Source organism: Chionomys nivalis, chromosome 26 (genome assembly GCF_950005125.1).
Source record: "Chionomys nivalis chromosome 26, mChiNiv1.1, whole genome shotgun sequence".
NCBI lineage: Eukaryota > Metazoa > Chordata > Mammalia > Rodentia > Cricetidae > Chionomys > Chionomys nivalis.
Genome location: NC_080111.1, coordinates 10,717,919 through 10,742,109, shown reverse-complemented (window position 1 = coordinate 10,742,109; position 24,191 = coordinate 10,717,919). Strand labels below are relative to the sequence as shown.

General features: G+C 46.5%; 1 protein-coding gene across 1 annotated transcript in view; it reads left to right on the top strand.

Moving 5' to 3' along the window:
- Lama1 (laminin subunit alpha 1) overlaps positions 1-24,191 on the top strand; it is a 116,169-nt gene that overhangs the window by 4,385 nt on the left and 87,593 nt on the right. The window contains exons 2-3 of the mRNA XM_057758732.1: positions 17,175-17,345; positions 17,629-17,741. Coding sequence (XP_057614715.1) covers positions 17,175-17,345; positions 17,629-17,741 — 284 coding nt within the window. The remainder of the gene's footprint in view (positions 1-17,174; positions 17,346-17,628; positions 17,742-24,191) is intronic.

The window sequence follows — 24,191 nt, the reverse complement described above, 5'->3', positions numbered from 1 at the left end:
CACTTGCGTCTTTGTTTTCTCAAGGCCGGGTCAGGAGGACTCTCTGTGGGTAACTGGTTCCCACTCTTGCTGGGGGGTGGGGGCAGCAGACAATGGGAGCAGTGTGGAGCTCGGTGGATAACATTCTTGTCTTGGTTAGCACTTATCTCCAAGTATTAACTCAGAAATGGTGGCGTTGCCACCATGCTGCTAGGAGCGTGACTGCAGATTGTGCCCACTTAAAAAAAAGTCATTCATTTGAAGTTCGAATCTCTTCATTCCAGAAGTTATCTTTGAAGTCTGCTCTGTTGACTCAGCGGGCCTTAACCGCTTGTACCTCTGTCTGCTGTCTCTGGTGGTAACGTCGCCTTTAGATCAGTGGGGATTCATGGACAGTACCAGCTTCTCTCATTCCCGGAGGTATTTCCTGGATTTTTCCCCCATGGTTCTGGAATTTCCTGCCAGAACCTTAGGACATTCTCAGCAATAGTAGAGATGTTAAAGGAGACGTTTAAATTTAATAGATCATTTTTAGATCTATTAAATTTTTAGAAAAGAACATTCAGGGCCATTGACGTGTCTCAGTGGTTAAATCACATGCTTCCTTATGACCCAAGTTTGATCCTTGGGACTCACGTGTTGGAGGGAAAGAACCAACTCCCTTAAGTTGCCCTCTGACCTCTAAATGTGTGCTCTGACATGCATACACAAACATGCCCACACATACACATTTAATCATAATGCTGGTGGTAATAGATCACCCATTAAATGTCTTCTACGCTTGTGCTGAAGACAGAATTTTACTTATAAAATGTGGTGACTTACCATTGCAAGCACAGGGGAAGTAATTCTTCCTTCTCAGAATGGCTCCCTCCCTCACTGCTAGACATTCATGTGGTTTTTTTTTCCCTGTGACTTTGGTTTACCAAACTCTCCCGGTTGGTTGGTTTCCCTTTTTTTCTTTTATACCATTTGCTCAACTTGTTTCTTTGAAGTTTTTTTTTTTGTTAAAATATTCCTCTCTCTCTCTCTCTCTCTCTCTCTCTCTCTCTCTCTCTCTCTCTCTCTCTCTCTTTCTCCTTTGTTTCCATTGCAAATAGCCCTGAGCTACCTGAATTATCAGCCAGGTGATCTAGTGTCTTGCAGCAGTTAGACTAATTCTACTGAAAGAATTCCCCACTGTTATCGTATGCCTGGTCCTTCTTTTGTTTGTTTCCAGTACTGGGTTTCCATGTGAGTTCCCTGGCTGTTCTGGAACTCACTTTGTAGACCAGACTGGTCTCTGACACAGAGATCTGTCTGCCTCTGCCTCTGGAATGCTGGGATTAAAGGTGTGTGCCACCACACCCAGCATCTCTTTGCCTCCTGAGATTCCTTCTTTTGCGTTCCTACCGTGGTCCACCATAATTTGCCCAAATTCCATCCTAGCTACCAACTGTTATGCTAGCTTGGCATCCTGCTTCTGTCTTAGAAATTGGTCCTCTCTGCGGCACAGCTGTTGAGCATCCTGTCACCTGAGATGCCCCCTAGCATCTCCTCACTCACAGCCTGCAGCTGACTGCCCAAGGGATAGCTTGTTGTTACAGCTTGTGCCTGCTGCCTCATTTCTCAATCTGCACTGGATTCTGTATTAAATCAGGGTTCCCACACAGTCATCGTTGTTCCCTGGGCCACTTCTGGGTTTTTTCCCAGAATGCCATTAGGCAGAGTCAAAAAGAAAGGACATTTCTCTTACACTTCCAGGCATTTCTTAGTCCACGTGGAAAATCAGAGTCTTGGCTTTAGGACCTGGGTCAGGGTGACAGTAACACCCACAGAGCCACAACGTGCAGACGAAGAGCTAGATAATCAGAGGCACTTCCTAGATGATCCATCTTGTTAGATGCCTCCCGGGTTCTTAGTTTAATTGGGGACGAGCAGTGTGAACTAAGGTAACATGGAAGCCAGTTGTCAGCCGAGGCGCATCAGTCACACGGCGAGTGGCTTCCAGTTGCTGTCTGGGGAAGAAAGGTGCTTCCGTGGATCTTAGCTCGACTTAAAGTTCTGGTGCTTGCAGAGGAAACTGGCCTGAGCACGACAGCAGGGGACACTGCTTTGGTCATGGTACTTCATTGAGTAGAAACTCTAAGACACTCTGCTCCTGACTGCCTTCCTTTCTGTGAAGCAAGGGCTGCAAGGACATTTCTCATGTTCTGGTTGGATTTGCTTTCCTGTCTGAGAAACTCAAGTGCCTGACAAGGGATTGTCTCCTTACCATGATTCTCAAGGAAGGAGTCGAGGCTCTGGAGTCCAGGCACCACTGTTGCCTGTGGACTACGTTCCTTGTCCCTGTTTCCTTTCTTCCTTGGAGAACTCGGAGCTTCCCCAACCTCACCTGTACCTAGGCTGACCTTGCAGCAGCTCCCTCCTTGGGTACTCTGCCTCAGGTATGTGAGAAGGTACTGCAATGACTGCTCCAGACAGGGCACAGAGCTGGGAGTAGGGTCCACCTGCCGTGGCAGCATTGCCCTGCTGTGAGTGTTGAGCTGTGTCTACCACAGCCTCTAAGATGGTCATCAAAGCCTCCAGGAAGCTGTTGGCACCTGACATTCCTGAAGAGCGAATTGACCCTGTTGCGTGCCTTGCCACTGTCTGCTGAGTGAAGCTTCCAGGGCTCTCAGCTATGACCTGCCTCACCTTCCATGCTGACTGTTACCTATCTTGTGTTGCTGTAGTTCTCAAGTCTGTGAACCTTGGCTGGCTTTTCTACCACAGGAGAAGCCCTCCATTTCACCTGGGTCACTCTGACTTATTCCAGAATGCTCGCTGCTCCTTTTCCTTCTTCTCGGGCAGGTGTTTGTAGCCATCTCTTCGTTTGTTTGTTTTTCTGCTTGTAATTTGGATATCTCACCCAGCACCCAGCACCCAGCACCCAGTGATGTTAATTCTGTGGTGACTGATGGATGAGTGACTGTCCCCATGCAGACAAACAGCAGGGGCCAGAGAGGAGAGTGGGAAACGTCATGCGTCATGCAGAAATCCAGACAGGTAACCTGCTTGGGGTCAGGAGAATCAGCGATAATCTCCTGAAAAGACCAGGCTAGCCCAGGAAGGCTGGAAGCTCTGTAAGTCACCCGTATAAGCCTTGGAAAGAGAACAAGGAAGGATTTGGATGACAGGACTGGGCCAGGAGTGACCAAGCATTTTTGGGACCCAGGCATGAGTTCACAGTCTAGAACAGCACACACGAATAGAGACCATCTGGCAGGAGAAATACCTTCAGAAATGCTTTCGCTTAAAGTTGGGTCCTGAGAGCTCTCAGGCCAGCCAGGGTCACCAAATCCAAGAGCTCCATTCAAATTCAGTAAGTCTCTGCCTTCAGAAAAGAAAATAAGGTGTGAACGGATTGAGGAAGACGCTCAATGTAGCCCTTATATATCTAACGTACACACATGCATGTACACACACACAGTCCGCGACACACCATTCTTGCCTTCCAAAGGTGTTATTAAACATTGCTATCATTTATCAGTCTTGTTAAACCTGCTGCCATTGGGTATAAACAATAGTTAAGAGGCTACTCCTCCACACTGGCTAAGACCGAGGTGGCGGCATTAGGGGTGGTACTCGTTGAGCCTGCTAGCCTGTCTCGCAGACTTGGTGACCGTGTCTACTACAGCAGCCTCCTCGCTCCCAGCTTTGATGACACCCACACTGTCTGTCTTCGCATAAGAACAGCCAGACAGCCCAAAGAAGGATAGTAATAGATATGCTCCAACCAGAGCACCCACCAGGAACCACATCACCAGGTCACGAGAATTTAGGGCCATTTGCAGTTGTCACCAGAGTGACGGTCGATACAAACAACGTGGAACACACTGAGAATCTGTGTGCCATCCTTGAGCAGGGAATAGGCTAGCCTTCCTTGTGTGGGTCCAGGAGAAGGAGGGTGTGCAGAAGCACTCCAGTTGTGCTATATGGAGTCTCCTAACAATCTGGAATACAGTCAGCATTTGCTGTGTGATTCAGACTTGGCATTGGTTGACTAGCTTGTTGGCATTTGCTGACTTGCTATATTTTTGTATAAAGTTGAGGTTTTTAGGGATCATACCTACCTGGCTTTAGGACTTTAAGTGGAGGGACAGCTGTTCCCTCCACTTAAATGATTTGATAAAATATCAAAAATCATAAAGATTATAAGCAATCTTTTTTTTAAAGATTTTTATTTATTATGTATATAGGTTTCTTCCTTCATGTATCCTGCAGTACAGAAGAGGACACCAGATCTTATTACAGATGGTTGTGAGCCACCATGTGGTTGCTGGGAATTGAACTCAGGACCTCTGGAAGAGCAGCCAGTGCTCTATTCCTCTGAGCCATCTCTCCAGCCACCTATAAGCAATCTTTTAGTGTAAGTGGGTGTGCATGCGTGCCCCTGGGGGCCTGTTTGTGTGGGGGGCACAGGATAGGCGCTCTCATTGAACCGGAGACAGAAAGTAGAATGGAGTGGTTTTCTACTGAGTTCCTGGGATTCACCTGTCTCTGTGTCCCCAGCATTGGGATTATAAGCGTATGTCACATGCTGGCTTATTCATCTGGGTTCTGGGCATTGAACGCTGTCTTGCAAGCACACTTGTCGATGGAACTGTCTCCACAGCTCCCTTGGAACTTTTGTTGCACAAAAAAAAAAAAAAGGATTTCCCTTTAAAATAAAACAGCCTCGTGCAGTGGAGAGCTAAGTTGGTCCTTCTGTTCCTAGGATGTCCTTGTTACATTTTATGCATTCTAACTGTCTATCATGAGCTCATTTTGAGACCCAGGCTTCAAGTTAGCCCACCTGAGAGCTTTCTGATGGTGGTTTCTACTAAGATAATGTGGCCTGTATTTTGTGTCTCTCCCTACTCCAGGTCAAGCCAGTGTCTCTTTCAGTGTCTCAGCAGGCTTCTGTGCCTGGTTGTGCGTGCATCCTGAGCCAGGGCAAGGATGCAGCAGCTCCAGATAGAGGGCCGTTCTCTCAGGGAGTCCTTACCGGAAATGCCGGCAGCATCACTAGAAGAACTTCCCCCATTGATGTTTGTTTTTAGTTGATGTTTGGAGTTCTGAGATGCCTATAATGTCACTCAGCTACATAACGAATGGGGGGCTTTGCTGGTCCCTTTTCTCTGTCCCAGATAGGTGTCCCTCTGCAATATTTTATCTGCTATACATGCCTCGGTTATCATGGATTTCTCAATGAGGATATATTTCTAAGTGTATCTTGCCAGTGACATGTGACAGGTGGCCATGGTAGATATACTTACTCCAAACCGAAGGGAAGCTGTTCATCAGGGCAGATGACTGGGTGTCTAGAGAAAATGAGCCCTTTTCCTGAGGACAGTTCATAGAGACTTTAGTCTAGCTATGGGTCTAATGTTAACCTTTCTTTAACTTGAAACACACCACACACACACATACACACACACACACACACACACACAAGATCTTGGTGTCATCCCAAAGTGTATCTTTAAAATAATTCTATTTATGAGACCTGTTAATGTTTACATTTAGCAGAATTTTCACTGTGAGTCAAACCTCAGTTTGGGTCTTTGTCAGCATAATCAAGTGAAGAGCTGCTGAGAATTTCAGTGTCAGAGAACATAGGTGCATAGGTCAGAATATTCAGGTGCACAGGTCAGGGCACTCAGGTGGATAGGTCAGAACATGCAGGTGCACAGGTCAGGGCATGCAGATACATAAATCAGAGCACCCAGGTGCACAGGTCAGAGCACACAAGTTCACAGGTCAGAACATACAGGTGCACAGGTCAGAATATACAGGTGCACAGGTCAGAACATGCAAGTACACAGGTCAGGGCATGCAGGTGCATAGATCAGAGCACCCAGGTGCACAGGTCACAGCATACAGGTGTATAGGTCAAAACACCCAGGTGCATTAAGTCAGAGCACACAGGTGCACAGGTCAGAACATTCAGGTGCACAGGTCAGGGCATGCAGGTGCACAGGTCAGAGCACCCAGGTGCATAGGTCAGAACACACAGGTGCACAGGTCAAGGAAGAACTGATGATCTTACCTGGACCTTGGGCCCTGCACCTCGAAAGAAAGATTTATGCTCTCCGGGAGACAATAAGGCCAGATCTATTTAGGGGTGCCACCAGAGAGTTGAAGAAACAGTTGGCAGTGGGGTTCTTGAAGCTCATCAGAAAGCAAAAACGTCCTGGGTGGGGGAGAGTGGATTTGAAACCTATACTTAATTTTTGAATTAATTTAGCATGTGTCTGTGTATGTGTGTACAAATGTGTGCAGGTCAGGTGGGAAGGTGCCTATGTGGATGTCTGAGTCCATCTTGTGTCAATCATTTCTCTCCTTTCACCATGTGGGTCTTGTCAAATTCAGTCGTCTGGCTTGCTTTTGCCCCTATACAGTCTTTGGAGAAGCTTTTGGCCTCCTTCTGTCTCCTAGATCCTAACTCTCCATGAAGCAGAAACTCAAGGTCTCAGGGCACCCAAAGGACAGCTTCAGAATTTCTACAAAACTGCCAGTCAGGAAATTATGCCGGCAGTTGAGTTCAGTCGGTAGACCATTTTTACTGCTTAGCAATATCGAATCTGTCCTTCCATAAATCATATTTCTCTTTATTTATCATCATCCTTGATTTCTCTCAGAAAAATTTATGTCTTTTTTGGTGCATTGGTCTTGAATTTATTTCATTAGTTTTTAGTGCGTCTGTGTGTTGTGATACAAGTGTGTGGCAGATGCGGCCTCTGTGAGCGTCCTGTGTGGAGAAGGCCCTAACAGATTGCCAGTGGTCTCTGTTTATAGAGCCATCTTTGCTTGGAGCCTTTAACATTTTTCTTTCCTAACAATAAGCTCCAGATCTTTGTTTTCATGAAATCTCAGCAGTTCTCCCAGAGATAGCTGCTCAAGGTCTGTGATTAGAAAGCCGAGTCGGTGTCTGCCGTTCTGGTTAAAGAGTTCCTGGATTGCTGAAGGAGGCAGGATCTGCCTGCCGATCACCCTGCTGAAGTTTATGCCACGCTTACTTGGCAAGATTGGCTCAGCTCAGTGTCAAAGCTGGAGGAAGGCCCACAAGGTCCAGTCCTGTGAACTCAAAGCATCATTCCCCAGGGAGTCGGTTAGACACAGAGCTTGGCGGCCCCAGTGTGACCCCAGTCCTGATTCAGCAAGATCCCCAAGTGACCTGGGAATAATAAAGCCGAGCCTTCACTTGTATCCGCCTCTCTATGTACCATGTGCACCGCCGAGTCACAGCAGCCTTGATTATGACTGGGGAGGGGGGTCACTCTTCACAGTGCTAGCCTCATTTTGTAAAAAGAAATCTTATCCACTTGGGGTGCGTTTCAAGTCTCTTTAAGGGATTGTCGGAAACCGAGTAACTCTAAAGCCCGACATACTGTTTTCCCTATGTGCACATGCAATAGTAACTTCAATTTGTGAAGCAGACATGGCAAGAGATTAATAGCAGCCAGTGACAAATGTGGAACATAAGAAATATAATGTGAATTTATAGTTGAGTAGAGAGAGAATGTGAGATTCTGGAGCCAGGATTGGTTCCTATAATGTATGTGGTCGGGCAACAACTTTGCTCAGTGTTAGAGGACAATACCTTTTTATCTGAGAAAACAGTGTTATGGAGGCCGTGAGAATGTCACAGGTCATCTAACTCTCCGCACCTTTGACTGGAGCGTCTGCCCCTTCGTAACTCTGTGTGTCGCCGACAGCCATCTCAAAAGTCTTTCGGTTTGTGTAATGTGTGCTAGATTAAAAGTAGTGTCAACCCAGTGGGTTCAGGTACCTTGGGGGTAAGCATGGACAGTGTTGACGTGTGGCACATCTCGAATGCCAGATGACCTCATCAGACACTATGGTCCACGTACATCGGGAAGGCGAGTCCTCTCTGAAGCTTTCTTCAGGCACGGGCATCGTCACATAAGTTAAGGATACAAGTCAGTGCAAACGGAGTAAGAGAGAGGCAGCTTGAAATTACTAAAAATGCCAAGGCTGTTTAGGCAGAGCTCTACACCAAGGGCAAATGTGCACGTGACCCCCGCAGAGCGTCACTCTTAGCACATGCCTGGGGTAACATCAGGGACATTAACAATTTAAATCATAGCCAGAGTGCAGAAGTGGGAAAAGAGCTAGAAAAAATAATCAAGACCGTAAAAGGCCATTAGAAAAGTGCACAGTTTGGGGAAATGTTTAGGCTGGCTAGGAAGTGATGGATGATCTGGGCAGGGTGGCTGCGGCCTTTAGTCCAGCACCTGGGAGGCCAAGGCCTGAAGAGTGTGAGTGAGCCAACCCCGGCTACACAGTATGGCCCTGCCTTAAACAAAATGGAATTAGTTTTTAAGTGAACAGTGAGATAGATTTGTGAATAGGAACGATTCTCTTTATCAGGAGGGAATGCCCATTTCTGACTCAAAGGTCCCATTTGCTCTGACTCTCAAATCAATTTCCTTCCTCTAAGGATTTGGAAGGAACAAGGCGTGGGCGTCCCTGGTCAGTGGACAAGATTGAAGTTTGAAATGTATATGGATGTTGTGGTTTTGTGAAGCTTGGGTAGAATGTTGAAATTACTGCCCTTGGCACTTTATGATGATGGGATTGTGTGTGTGTGCACGCGTGCGTGTGTGCGTGTGTGGTTTCTCTGCATCTAAACTTAAACTCTGAACCCAAACCTTCAATATGACCAAATATTATTAATCAGATACCACGGGGGCTGGAAAAATAGCTCAGTGGGTAAATCACTCGCCGTGCAAGCGTGGAAGTCTGAGTTTGGTTCCCTGGTACTCACGTGGTGTCAGGTTCTGTAGCGTGTCTGTAATCCTAGTGTCCTTATAGTATGATGGAAAGTAGAGATGCCAGAGGCTCCCATGGGAGTTAGTCTGCTCTCCGTAGAGGGGGACAAGAGAGTCCAGACCAAGGTGGGGGGTGAGGACTGACACCCAGGGGTGTCCTCTGACCTCCAAACCTGCACTCTAGTATGCATGTGCCTGTACACACACACACACATACACACACACTCACAAGCACACAGAGACACATATTTGCACACATGCACATACACGTGCACACGTGAACACACATCAAATGCGTGCACACACATATACACAGATGAAACTCGGTCTGAAAAGTGGTGCACGTGGAGAGAAGCAGGCCTGTACTACTGGACATTGTCCCCTACAGACCACATTTGTACCTAACTTGTTTTCTCCTTTGTTTACTACGCGAGAAATCTTTGTCAAGGACACCTTGAGAGCGTTGCTATGGAAATGGGCTTTTAGCAAAGCCCTCCTACTGCCTTTTGCTCAGCACCCACTCTCCTTTCTGAGATCAAACTTCCCTTCATCCCACATGAGAGAGAAAGCAGTGAGCTATGCTGAGCATGCGCTCCCAGGACCCTGGCCTGGGCTTTCCCTGTCTGCATGGTTCCCTTTTCCTCCCTAAGTTGTCTCTCACACTCTTACGTCCACTCTCTGTCTCCTTCTACCCTCCCTTTTCATCTTTTCTCTTATGCTTTCCTTCTCTCTCCCTTCCACGCTCCCTCTCTTCTCTTTCCATTTTTTTTTGGGGGGGGGCTCCATCTATCTTCCGTCCTCCACTTCTCTGCTTCCCTACCTCGCCCTCGTTCTGTGTCTTGTTCTACATTGCAGTGGGTCCTGCTGCTCAACCCGTGTTATCTCGGGAATGCTTCAGCCCTTTTTCTTTTACTAAAATCATCATTGATTAAATTTCCTTCCTTCCAAAAACCAAACAACATGTGCTTTTGGAAGAGGAGAGTCGGCAGTGGAGTTTTCTCTTTCTGGTGGCTAAAAGCGTCCTGTCCCTAAAGTGATGCAGGTCACCTTTGTTTAAATAATAATTAAAAAAAACCACTCCTACGTGTGTGCTGCTTCTTTAGTTGAGTAATAAAATAGCTAACTGGTAACTTTTGGATAGTTGTCCTTGGAAGTAAATGCCCTGATTTCCATTAAACAAACAAGACTTTCATGTTTATTTAAAGCTCAGCTTTGATGTTTCGTGTTCAAACATGTGAAATACCGATCTTTGATATACAAAGCCAGTTCATTTGGTAGCAATCTGAGTAATTTTTACTTTATAACGAGCACAGTTATGGCCATTTAACCACAGGGCTGCATTCTGGGAAGGGCACTGCAGGCAGCTGCATCCTGGGGCCCAGCAGGGCTAAGGCTCCCCCACAGGCTTCCACGGGACACATCAGCCACTCCACAGACCTGTTGTCACAGTCAAGAGACAGCGTAAACAAGAGGATGTGTTGCTGGCGTCACGTGGTGCACTGTTTGACAGAGAGGCTTGTGTTTAAGAAGGAAATGATGAACACTCGAAAATAAACGGCAGTAAAGAAGTGTGGTGGGTGGACTGAGGAAGACAGAAACTGGCAGCCGTCATGATGATTATCCAGTAAGTGCTCGTACGCAATGGTTGGTGCAGCGAGTTTGTTTACGTCAGCAACGCCATAAACACGGGTGTAATGCGCTGTGAGAGACTAAGTAATTGGCAGCTTTGAGGGCCGTTATACATATTTAAATATGGTTCTAGTGTCAGGATGCAGGACCTCGGACTTCCAAGCAAGCACTCAACCACTGAACATGCGCAGCCCTTGCTTGTGTATGTGACTTGGTCGGTCCCCCTGTGTAGCCCAGGGAACGCCTCAGCCTCCAGAGGGCTGAGGTTACACGAGTGTGTCCCCATACCCAGTTTCCAATGCAATTCATGAGATCACTGGCTCTCGTGTGGCTCCTTGTTTCTGTAAACTTTATTCTAATGCACACAACTGCACTGGAAATATAAGTTCTTCAGGTGACATACTTGCACTTAGACAAACCCTGGCCTCAAAGCAAAGGAGCAGATGAACTAAAAGTGCATCTTACAAGGAGCGCCTGCCTCACCCTGGCCATTCAGATGGACGATGAGGCCTCTCTAAAACGTGTATAGGATGCTGCGGTGGGCAAGCAGGGATCCATTGGCAGGAATTTGATATTGTCATGGCAAAACTTAGTCCCGAACTCATTTCTTAGCCACTGATTGGTCAATTCCATTCTTGGTCTTTAATATATATAAAACCAAGACAAAAAAATCATATCTGTAGTTATTTATTTGGTTATTAAGACTCATTCTACACTTGGACTAGAGAGATGACTCAGCTAATAAAGTGCTTGTCACATAAGCATGAGGGCCCAGTTCAGATCCCTAACAACCACATAAAGGCACGGTGGGGTTTGGTGCACGCCTGTAACTCCAGTATTGATGGGGCAGGGTGGACATGAACAGGTTAGCCCATCTCACTAATCCAGCGAGCTCCAGGCTCAGTGAGAAATATGGTCTTAAACCTGAGGAAACCACGTAATGGCAACCTTTGGTTGCACGTGTATATACACAAACATATATACACACATTGACACACACACATTTACATGAACATACACACACAAAAAACCTTGTTCTGATTCATCACTGTTCCTTACCACACAGATGTGGTGTGTGTGTGTGCGTGCGTGCATGTGTGGGTACACACACGTATATAATGAATTCTGTCTCTAGCCTCAGTGTGCTTCGAAAGTAAATTGAGGAATAATAGCACTTACATTATTTCACGTTTGACAAGACCCTGTGGAGTTGAGTTGAAAGCAAGGGGGGAAAGCACTTGAATGTGGTGTCCAGAGCCAGTGGCAGTGACTTGGTGTCTCTTACAGAGCCTGTCTTACTCCATGGTGGCTGTGTGGCACAAGGCATATGGTTTTGTCACATTTTCTTTGGTCCTTTTAGTTTTTATTTATTTATTTATTTATTATGTTTTTGTTTTGTCTTTTTTTTTTTTTTTTTTTTTTTGAGCCAGGGTTTCTCTGTGTAGCCCTGGCTGTCCTGGAACTCTGTAGCCCAGGCTGGCTTTGAAGTCACAGAGATCCCCCCTGCCTCTGTCTCCAAGTGCTGGGACTAAAGGAGTGCGCCACCACCACTCGGCTGGTGGTTTCATTTTGATCCTGAAGCTTGTACACATCGTTGTAACAGAGGCTTGGATTCTCAGCACACTTATGTTACCATGTGCTGGCATAGCTATACTGTCTTCTTGAGGAAAAACGATCGGATTAGAATGAGCTCTGCCCAGCTTGTGAGCAGCTAGCAGATCATGCTGGGGACATGTTGTAAATGACTTCAGTGTAAATGTTACCATGTCACTCCTGAGACCCTCCTCATCCTGGTCACTGAGCAGGTGGTACGCATTACTAAAATCTGTTAAGCTTGCTCTTATTGTTATTGTTAATGAAAAATTCTCTTACTTAATATAGTACCTACTCCTTCTGGTGATTGGTGATCATTTTCTTGTAAATTAGCAAAGCTGTTGAGTATGGGCTAATCGGACTTCCTAAATGTCAGCAGGTGAACCCTGTCTTGCTGCTGAGCTGTCCTGAGCAAAAGACCAGTGGTTCCAATAAACTGGCGGAACAGCCACGGATGTCTTAGACTGTTATGCAAAGGATTGCTGCTGATGGGCTTGGCTCTTGAATGCACATAGCCCCAGGACTGTCGGAAACAAATGCTCACAAATCTGGGTGAACCACTGCCTCCTGACCAGAGGGGGAGCACGCCCCCTAGTGGAGGTTCCGTTATAGCTGGTCCCAATCACAAGCTTTTATGACCCTGATTGGTCCAAAACAAACGGCTGTGTTTTGCTGCAAAGATAAGTCCAAGCTGTCCCTCAGGTGATATAAGCAGGCTGTTCAGGCTCATCAGGAAGGCCCCTAGGAGACAGCCTCTTGTGCTGCCATTCCTGATATTGCAACATCAGGACCAATAAAACTCTGGAATGGTCTTTCCTTGAGTGTTCCCAGCGGTGCAGGCTGGAATGCCAAGACAGTATAAACAGTGAAGACAGTGAGGGTGACTAGGGACCTAATGACTGAGAAAGCACAAGGCCAAGGCCAGCAGCTTCCTAACTGGCGCTCCTCAGGTCCCTGACACAGGCCAGCCAGCACCACACGGAGCTGCCTCTTGATGGCTTAAGAAGCTGGATGGAGGCCTTAGAACTGCTGCTCAGCAACTGAAATAACACAGAGCAAGAAGACTTAGGGCCCACCAGTAGGAACCGCACGCAGGCCTGAATCCGCCCTATGAAAGGCTTCGATGCCACTTCTGCAAAATGCCTGCTGATTCTGCTCAGCTAGAGCTGGGGAGAGATGCTTGAAAAATGCCTGACGCAATCTGCATCGTGCGTCTAGTTTCTGAAGTTCTTTAGGAGCTCCAGGCAGCTGCCCTAGCTGGGCTTTGATTCTATATTCTGTGTCAATATAGATAGGTACCCAGAGTTCTGGCAACCGTAATGGAAGGAACAGCTGAATAAATAGTTCAAGAATGGTCGCTGCGGCTGGAGAGATGCCTGAGTGATTCAGAGAGCATACTCTCTTGGAGAGGACCTGCAGTGGGTTCCCAGCACCCATGACAGGCTGCTCACAGCAACCTGTGGCTCTAGATCCTGAGGATCAGATCCCCTCTTCTGTCTTACATCATACACACCTAAAAAAGAAAGAGGGGCCAGGACATGAAGAAGATAAGAAAGTAAGGAGAAAGAGACAGAGAGAGACACAGAGAGATGCGGGGAGGGAGGGAGGGAAGGAGGAAGGGAGGGAGGAAGGGGACCAGCCAACCCCAAGGAGCCAGACAGGAAAATGCTCAGGTCACCAGAATTGTCAAATCTTCAGAGCCAGTGGTCTTGGGCTCCAGTGTGAGCCCTGTTACATTGGCCTCTGTCCCCAGTGTGTTTTTGGCCACTGTCCCCAGTGTGAGCCCTGTTACATTGGCCTCTGTCCCCAGTGTGTTTTTGGCCACTGTCCCCAGTGTGAGCCCTGTCACATTGGCCAGGAGTGCTGAGAAGCTGGGAGCTTTCTTCCTTATCTCTGGGTTCTGCAGTGATTTCATAGATGCATCATGGGTAAATGAGAGATAAAGCAAGAGAGGATTTGGCAAATGAAGACTAAATGTGTCCGAATACTTATCAAGAAATCACCAACTTTAATTCAGGAACTTGAATTCTTAGTTGTCTTAGATTCTTCTGAGGTTTGAATCGGTGACTTTGACTGTCTTGTTCAAGTCTTCTTTGTTTCCCGAGAAGAAAAGCGCTCGTGACACTAGAAGCCATTTGATTTTTCATCCGTGTAACACATTCCTAATCGTGGTTTAATTCTGGAAAAAGCTATTGGAACAAGCCGACTAGGTTCCTTTCAGCAGAAACTGCAAATCCTTTCTTTGCTGATGATCACACTGACTTATATTATGAATTAGATCAATATAACATTCTGTGGACCTCACAAACCATTCCCCCCCCCAAGATGGAAACACACACTTATATACATATACACACTTACACACACTCTTACCTCAAGGGCCTGAAGGATTGACTCTGTAGTTTTGATCAGAATCCGTGAAGAAAGTGCTGTTGTCAGCTCAATCAACATTGGAAGATGCTTTAAGGTGGTGGAAAAATTACAGTACAGGGAAGAACTCAAAAGCTCTGAATGATGAATTATTAAACAAGCGAGAAGTGTCTGGGAGGAAGCGATGGTAATTATGTAATATTATTTTTTTTTTTGTCCATAGGTTGGTGGCAGTTTTTTTTTTTTAACCTAATTGTAGTCAGGGGACTTTCCAGTACCTGACCCTGAAGGACATTTTGGGAGGCCAGGCGTGCTCAGTTTGTAAAGGGGGCTGAGAGCAGAGCAGCCGGCAAGCAGGGAGGTGTCTATTTCATGCTCTGTGGGGTTTGGTGTGACCAAGGGTGCAGGTGCTGGTTAAATGCATGGGCAGGCAGATTATTCTGTAGTGTGTTCTGAATGGGGGAGAAAGAGGTCCCAGTTACCTTGGCGATAACCGGAGGAAATGAAGCCCCAGCAAAAGCATAGAGTCTAATACATTCTGTGTGCGGCTCGCACATGCTGGGCGTCAGCCTTCCATCCACCTTGGACTTTTCTACGCAAAGCCAACCTCGCCTTCTCAGGAGCTTTCAGTGGATTTCCTGTTCCTCTCTCTACCTGCTTACTGCCCACGCGATTGTCCTGGGTTGGGGTATCTGCAGACTTGAAGATGACTCAGTTGCCCGGGAGAACTTAAAACACACACACACACACACACACACACAAAAAAAAAAAAACACTCTGTTCAAATTGTTCTCTACAGACACTAAGTCTGGCTTTCTTTTGCCTTCTACCATGTGACCAGACACAACAGAGAATGGTAATGACTTTCTGTCATGGGAGTAAAACATATGGATGTGATGTACAATTTTGAGCCGCTCCGTTATAGTAGAACTGCTAGGTAATTCTAATCTGTTTATATGGGAAAAAAGGACTACCTTTTTTCCTTTTTATTTTATTTTTTAAAAATATATATATTTATTATGTACACAGTGTTCAGCCTCCATGTATGCCTGCAGGCCAGAAGAGGGCACCAGACCTCATTACAGATGGTTGTGAGCCACCATGTGGTTGCTGGGAATTGAACTCAAGACCTCTGGAAGAGCAGTCAGTGCTCTTAACCTCTGAGCCATCTCTCCAGCCCCAGGACTACCTTTTTGTATTCTATTAATTCTTTGAGAATTTCACACAATGTATTTTGAACGTATTCACCACCCTCTCTACCCTCCCACCCAATTTTGAGAGTCCCTACTTTCCCTACTGAGTCTAATCTGTGTGCCCCGCTAGTCTGGGGATGGAAGCCTGCTCAGGTGTGTGGTCAGCTTACCTACCAGGGCCACATCATTAAAACAGCAACAACAAACATCTGGCTGTCTCCCTTCGAACCGGTGCAGAGTAAGTCTTTCAAGAGAACCGTTTTGTCTTTGATTTAAAATCCTAAATATTTACAATAAAGCACCATCGAATATACTAGGTAGAACTCAAAGGTCAAAGACATTAAAGACAAGAATTCTGTCTATACAATTAAAAGAGTTTAGTGTTACTAAAAAGCAGGTGTGGGTATGCATGCTTGTGAAGGGTTTTGGATGTCGTAGGCCAGTGCTCTACCACTGAGCTGCACCCCCAGAGCTGGCTGTGTTATTTACAAAGGGCATATCAGAGTCTGTGGTCCTTAAAGATCAACATCTAGTGAGCTGGGATCTGCAGGAGGCTAAGCTCTTGTCGGAACTGTTTACGTGGTCTGTTTTGGGCGATGGCTCCCCCACCCCGCGCACACTGTTATTTCTGGATCTCTATAGCATCTCTGCTGCTAGTGCTCCTCTTTATCAAGATAAAGTTAAGTCTCAGAAGAAGTCTAGTGGGGATCCTGGTCTTAGAGTTGCGCAAAATCTGCCACTGAATTCTTTGAACATGCCCAGAGCCCCAGCTGCTTGGAGATAAACATCAGCTAACACAGAGATATTGGGCAGAGCTGGGATTATCAGTGTGGGGAGAACCGTACAGTCTGGATACTTGTGTTCCGAAGTTTTATTCACCCCAGGAAACAATCCATCGTGAGGGACAAAAGAAAGGAAAACAAGATTGTATGTAATTGCAGGGAAGACCCTGCATTCCTGCCAGAGACAGGCAGCTGGTGGCTGTCTTTGAGGACAGTGGCCAGTTTCTTTGGGCAGTGTGTGAATTATAACTTGTCTTTAAACATATTGTTTAAAAATTTTATTAGAAAAATTGCAACCCACGATCTAGAATTGTGCACTGAGAACCTGGATTCGACAATTGCTGTTCACTCCCTTCTTCAGTGACTCTCCCTCCGTGTGTCTGTCTGTCGCTATGTCAGTCCAGGCTAGTTTCTGCTGCATCTCAAAATGAATTGAAGGCAGAAGAACACCCGCTCCTAAACATTGAGGCTACCCATTCATAATTGTTTTTGTTGCTATAGCAAGATGCATAAATCTTCATGTTTTTACACTATTTTTCACAATCATATGTGCGTAAGTAAGAATCCCAAACCTGGATGAAAGCGTGGAACATATTTACTCCCGAAAATTTCTTCATGTCTTCTAGCTAGGGTTCTGGGTTCTTCTTACAGATGTGTCCTGTTTGTCTCAGAGTTCCACAGCAGTGAGCCTTGAAAGCCTTTGTTGTACCCAGTTTTGGTGGAAGGGCCCTTCATTCAGCACACGGATTTACCGGCTTTTTTGGATTTGCCTGTGACGTGGGTCACATAGCTTGACTTGACTGATTTGGCTTTTGAACTTTGACTTCCAGGCTTGTTCCCTGCCATTCTCAACCTGGCCACCAGTGCCCACATCAGTGCCAATGCGACCTGTGGCGAGAAGGGGCCTGAGATGTTCTGCAAACTCGTGGAGCACGTGCCCGGCCGACCAGTTCGACACTCCCAGTGCCGGGTCTGCGACGGTAACAGTACAAATCCTAGAGGTAAGTACAGCCTTACTGTTCATAGAAAAGTGCACAGGGAGATGCCTTATGCATCTAGAATAGAACCCAGGGCTTTGCATGCGTTTAGCATGTGTTCCGTCTCTGAGCTCTACCACGGGCTCCCCTGTGGGAACTTATACCTTCTGAAGTAACAGTGACTTCTGCTGAGATCCTCAAAAGCTGCTCACCTTGGCGACTGGCTCTGCCTTTGCACTGAGTTTAGCAGTTCAAGAATAAAAATCCAGAGCTGAGAGCTGCGTGTGCTCTTGTTTTCTTTTAACAGAGCGCCACCCGATATCACACGCCATAGATGGTACCAATAACTGGTGGCAGAGTCCCAGTATCCAGAACGGGAGAGAGTATCACTGGGTCACCATCACCTTGGACTTACGGCAGGTAGGTGGGGCCAGTCCTGCCGGAGGGGCTCTGTAGCCCGCTGACGTCTGCCTTGTTTCTTAACACATTTGCTCTCGTCCCGCCGTTTCTTCCAGGTGTGAGGTAGGTGATACACAGTCCTTCATGGCACCATTTCCCGGCCCATTTGGTTGTGATCTCAGCCAGGAGTGTGCGGGTAGATCTTGCTGGATGGAGAGGCTAAACATGGTGTGGGAAGGGTATATGGGCACATGAGGGGCAGTCAAGGCAGGCCCTGACAGAAACCTAGGGGTTTACTGTGCAGGGAGGAGTGGCTAGACCAGACTGGATCACCAATATGGGGCAGAGGCTATATCTGACTGGTTGGTAAGGGTCAGGCACACTCACTGGCTTGACCCTGGAGAAGGACCAGGCTGGCTGAAGAGGTTGGTTGTGGTGTCTGCAGTTAGTTCCTTACTATTTTACACAGGTAACTTCCGCCCGTTTCTTCCACTGATGGGCAGCATTTGAGATGTGCTGCTGTTAGGCTATTAGAACAACCATTTAAAAACCCACTGGGACCCAGTGTATGTAGGAGTCTTGCTTTTAAGAAAAAAAAAATGTGTCTTGATCTGGTGAAGTACAGTCAGAGTAGAACTGAAGTTCATGGGGGAGGGTGCATTCTAGTTAATTCTGCTCACTGTCGGGTGGTGTGGACACACACCCTTGCCTGAGCACCACTACCGTCACTGATAAACTTTTGCTCACTGTCGGGTGGTGTGGACACATACCCTTGCCTGAGCACCACTACGGTCATTGATGACTTTGGGTGTTTTTAAACTGAAAATAAATCATTCTGAGAAAGCCTGCAGGTTTTCTTTGAATCTTGAATTTTATAGCTCTCACACTTACTTTAGGTCCCACTTGCTATGTTGAAGTCCATTTCCTATGCTGACATCGCTCAGCAGGACAGAAGACTTTCTGATTGGTGGAATTCTCGAGTAAAGATTAGTACCCATTAGGGAAATGAATACCAAAAGCACAAGAAGATAGCATTTCACCCCCATCAGGATAACTGTTATAAAAGAAACAGAAAGTCGCAGGTGTGGCCCGGGTGCAGAGGAGGAAGGACATCTGTACACTTCTGGTTGGCTTGAAGGGATGTAGCCACCGAGGAAGACAAAATAGTGGTTCCTTAATAATTCAGGTATAGAACAATGTGCCCAGCTAGTCTCCCTTCAGGTATAAAACCCGCAGAACAGAAGGGAAGGCTCAATGATACAGCCGCATCACTCACAGAGCCAAAGGGCAGGAGTAATTCAGATTTTCATTGACTGATAAATGTGTAAACTGTTTGTGGTACACACATATTATCCAAACGAAAACTTGACCCTCTAATGTGAGCATATCTTGAAAACATCACATGAAGCTGCACACAAAGAGGAAATGGTATCTGATTTGGAGGTAGGAAGTAGGCTGGTGGTTGCAGGTGCGGGGAGAAGAAAGACGGAGGTTAGTGTTTGATGGGAACGTTGAATAAGGATGCCATGTAGATGGGTGATGGTGATAGTTAAACGACGTGGATCAATGCCCCCGAATCATACAACTTAAATGGCTAAAATGGTAATTTCAGTGTTACCTGTATTTTATACAAGTAAACATTTTAACACCCTATGAAGGGCATGGTACACTGCATCAGCCCAGGTCCAGCCAGGGAACAGAAATCATGTGAGTTGCATGTGCAGAGGGGCATATTCACTGTCAGGAACTGGTTAGACTGTATTGGAGAACTGGAAAGGGGGAGGGGGCAGAAAATCTCTCAGACTGTGACGGCCATGAAGGAACCAAAGGAGGGTTGGATTATTAGCATCTGGACCCTTGGAGCAAGGAACAACACCCCTCCCCTGACTTCTGGGGAGAGTTGGAAGCTCCTCTGGGAAATACTCAGAAGCTGGAGTCAGGGGCACCTGCAGGGGTGAGACAGGAAAGCCAGGAGACAGGAGCAGTGTCGCCTCCCTCCTTGGGTTCCGGCCTCAGCCCTGCAGCCTCCTGAAGAGACACCTGGTGATTTGCAGAGCTCTAGACTCAACCTCAAGACACAGAAGCCAGGGGACACTGTCAGTCCTTTAGCCATTAGGTCCACCTTCGCCAGCAGGTGATCGCTTGCTGTGTTCCCAGCCAGCACAGAGAAGCAGCTGCAGGTGCCCTGGCATACGGTGGTCATCCAGAACCCAAATACGTTGAAAAGAAGAGCGAACTTTGGAATCTTAGCGGAGTCATGGACTGACTTCTGATACAGCCTAGGACCCGGTGCCCTTGGATCTCAGCTGAGAGAATGCCTCAGGCAGGACCAAGGAACTTGGGAACAGTTCTGTTTCATATGAACTTGCTTTTGATTTTGTTGACATGGTAGAGTGGAGATGCACAGAGAGAGGCACCAAGGTCATCTTTTCACAGAGAATGGTAGCATTATAAGTGGTGTAGTGTGCCCAACTAATTCCTCACATCCTGTAGACCTCAGGTTGCTTCTTCCTCTGACCTTTGTCTTTGTGCATAGTGTGTGTGTGTGTGTGTCTGTGTGTGTGTGTGCACATGCATATGGACACCAGGAGTCAACATCTAGTCTCTTTAAATGTTCTTCACCTCATCTTGTTGAGACAAAGTCACTCCCAAGACGTGGTACCCTCAGTTGGCTAGGCAAGCTGATCAGTGAGCTGTGGGGTCCACTTGTCTCTGTGGTCACAGATGTGCACCACCGTGCCCGGCTTGTTAATGTGTGTGCTGCGGATCCAAACTCAGGTCCTCAGGCTTGTGTGGCAGGCACCTTATAGACTGAGCCATCTCTCCAGTCACACCCCACCCCCATTCCTGTCTTCTCTCTGATCTTCAGCTATCACCAGAGGAAATGCTAAGCAAGACCTTAAGACAACCTAGTTAGACTTAGCTAATAGGATTTTTAGCAATACAATCATGCGAATCTGAGAAAACAAGCTTGCAAGTCAAGGATAATTGCTTTTAGATTTGTGAAATAGAATGGGAACATTGTAAAGCAGACAGAAGGTTCATGTTGTCACGCAGAGGGAGAGGTGAACCCGTCCATTTACTCTGAGAGGACCACTGATAATACTGTAAAACTGGGCCAGCCTTTTTCTTTCCCTCTTGTATCGCTATGCATTTAATACCTCTCCAAAGGTGTTAATGTTTACTGGAACTTTCTGTGCCAGGCCTGTGATGTGGAGTCCTTTGATCTGAGGTGTGCCACTGAATTCTCATAATCAAGCTCTATTCTCTGCCATTCCACCTCTGTGTCAGATGACTGAACATAGAAGAGAGTTCATACATCTAATGCAAGGATGGGCGTCCGGCCACTCGAGATGCTGGGCCATCGCATGCATCCTCAGATCCCACCCTTCCTTCAGCGAGAGTCTCTGATGCAAATGGTCATGCCCTAGTGTGTTTTAGTTTACATCTTGACTTGAGCGTTTCCCAGTCTGATTGCAACTCACTATTAAAGCTTTCAGAAGCTGTGCGCGTGGTCTTCTATAAGGGCTACCCAGCCTTAGCTTAGAGTTCCCGGTCCTGTGGTTTGGATTGATTCTGTTAAGGATAATAACTTGAGCTTCCAATTGAAAAGTTCAGTCTCACCCCCTGCCAAAGAAATAACGCAGTGAATAGAAGCCATATTTTGAAGTTTAAATAGCAGGTTTCTGGTGAAGTTTTGAGGGTCACTTTAAAAGGACTATTTACTGACAAATACACAGAAACTTAGAGGTGTCGCTTGGAGACGGTCCAGCCTTTTCTTCCTCAACTCTCTTCCTCCAGCTGATGTCCTGACTGTCCTGCAACTGACCTATTGCTCCATATGCCTGCAAATCTCAGCTCCTTCCACACTGTCCACGCTCCCTCACCGGCTCCCCAGTCATTGCTGTCTTTCAGGCCACAACACTAAGATGTAGCTGTCAAGGGTCCTTACAGGTTTTTTTTTTTCTATCTGACTTGAGGGTACTGAGATTCTAGCCTCTCAGATTCTTCTGTTGGTCTTTAGTGGAGCCCACTGGGGTCCACATCCCTGCAAATCCGCAGGTATCAGCACTTCTTCCTTGCTTTGGCAGTGCAGGTAGAATTGGGTGCTCTTGATCCCATAGTGTGGGACCAGGGAGAAAACAAATTGAATCGGTGTTTTGTCTTCCTTTGAAAGAAAAAGAATCCCTTTTAAGATAAAATCTGTTTCGTGAGAAAGGAAGTGTTCCCTATGGCACCGGCAGAGGCGCTGCCTCCTGGAACTGCTTCACATTTTTTTGTGTAGATTTAATTAGGAAGTGGCACTTAGTTGTGGGAACGGGCTCACAGAGGAATCTTTGTTGTGTGCAAGCTCGGAGTTGGGGGGAATCGTAGAGAGAGTCTCATTAGTTTAGAAGTCCATTGTGTTTGGTTTCCACAAATCCCTGATAAACTGACAAGACCTGGGTGGTAGACACTATTGCTAGACACACACACCGTTTGCTAAGCACATTGACCAGGCTGGTCAGAAAACTCACACAGTGCATTCCTAAGACACCCTGAGGGATTTGCGGACCTTACGTGTAAATTGTGCTCTTGTGACAAATGGGTCTTGGCTTGGTGCATTAAACAAACAAACCAAAAACAAAAAACAAAAACAAAAGTTCTGCAGTAAAGCAGTTACCCTTCTGAAATCTGGGTCACAGAGGCCCCTGTTACCACATCACCGCTGTTAGGTCAGAGCTACGCTTCAGCGTGCATAGTGACCTCCCCAGTCTCAGACACGAAGCTTTCCTGGCATTTGTTTGGCAGAATAAATAGAAGGAATCCATGGCTCTTCATGGTGGTTCAGAGTCACCCACACTGTCCCTTGTTCACATGGGTGGTCTCTGGTAATCTCCACAAACGTATGTTTTTGTTAGCCATGTCTTCTGTCTCATCTTAGCTTCCATCCACAGCTGCCCAGTGGTGTGTAAGAAATCGGTGTCGCCAGCTGTGGTGTGCCAATCAGGGACCATCAGCCTGTTGGCTTTCGGGAGTTCACCAAACACTCCTGTCCTGTTCTTCTTGGGTTCTAAGCAGCTTGGACATCTTATCCGGCTCAGAATCAGCGTTTCTGGCTGGGACCTGAGAGGGATTCTGGGAAATGAATGAGGATGGCTTTATGACATTCTTTCTCAGCAGGCTTTTGCTCTCCCAACTCTTTGATGTCAAACGAAACCTGCTTGTGCGTTTGGGGACAGAGAGGGAAGTCCACCAAAAAAATCATTCTTTCTTCCTGTTATAGTAGGGATAAACAAAAAGATAAATTGCAATTTCTGAAGAACTGTTTGAGACATACTTACCAGTTTGGAACTTGGAATCTATTCTAGTTCTCCCCTCCGCTTTCAATTCAGGCTCTGGCTATGTAACCCTGGAACTTGCCACATAGACTAGACTGGCCTTAAACGCATAGAGATCTGCCTGCCCCTGCCTCCCTAATGCTGGGATTAAAAGTGTGTACTAATAAACCCATCTGCAAGGTGATTTTTATGCTTCCAGTGTATTCTTTTATACACAGAAATGCATCATTCAAATGTAGAGGTAATACATGATAGTAACAGGAACTTTAAAAAAATATAACAAATTATAAACCAAGAGTTTTGGAGGCCTGGGGAGATGGTTCAACAGTTCTCCAGAAACCCATGTAAATTCCATGTGGGCATGGCAACCTTCTTGTAATTCCAACCCGGAAAGCAGAAACTATGGATCCCCAGAGCAAGCAGGCTAGCAAGACACTAGCCACATCAGTGAGCTGGCTAACAAGACGCTAGACACATCAGTGAGCTGGCTAACAAGACAAGAGCCACATCAGTAAGCTGACTAACAAGACACTAACCACATCAGTAAGTTGACTAACAAGACACTAGCCACATCAGTGAGCTGGCTAACAAGACTAGACACATCAGTGAGCTGGCTAACAAGACTAGACACATCAGTGAGCTGGCTATCAAGACTAGACACATCAGTGAGCTGGCTAACAAGACTAGACACATCAGTGAGCTGGCTATCAAGACTAGACACATCAGTGAGCTGGCTATCAAGACTAGACACATCAGTGAGCTGGCTAAGAAGACTAGACACATCAGTGAACTGGCTAACAAGACACTAGCCACATCAGTGAGCTCTGGTCTTGGCTGGGTGCCTTTGTGTCAATGAACAAAGTGGACGAGGGATTGAGGAAGAGTCCTGACTTTAACCCCAGGCCTCTGCTCACAGGCACATACATAAACACATACCCACACATATGCAAAATTATGCACACACACATGCACACATCCCACAAATGTAAAAGAGGATGGAAAAGGATTTTTTCCTAATCACCTGCACTTCTAACAACCGGAGTTTACTTTCTGCCCCGCTCTTCATCTTCGAGTCTACTGTACGTGTTTAATTAATACATCGTGGAGTTGCTACTCACTAGGTTCCAGAGTCTCCGGATTTGTTGATACA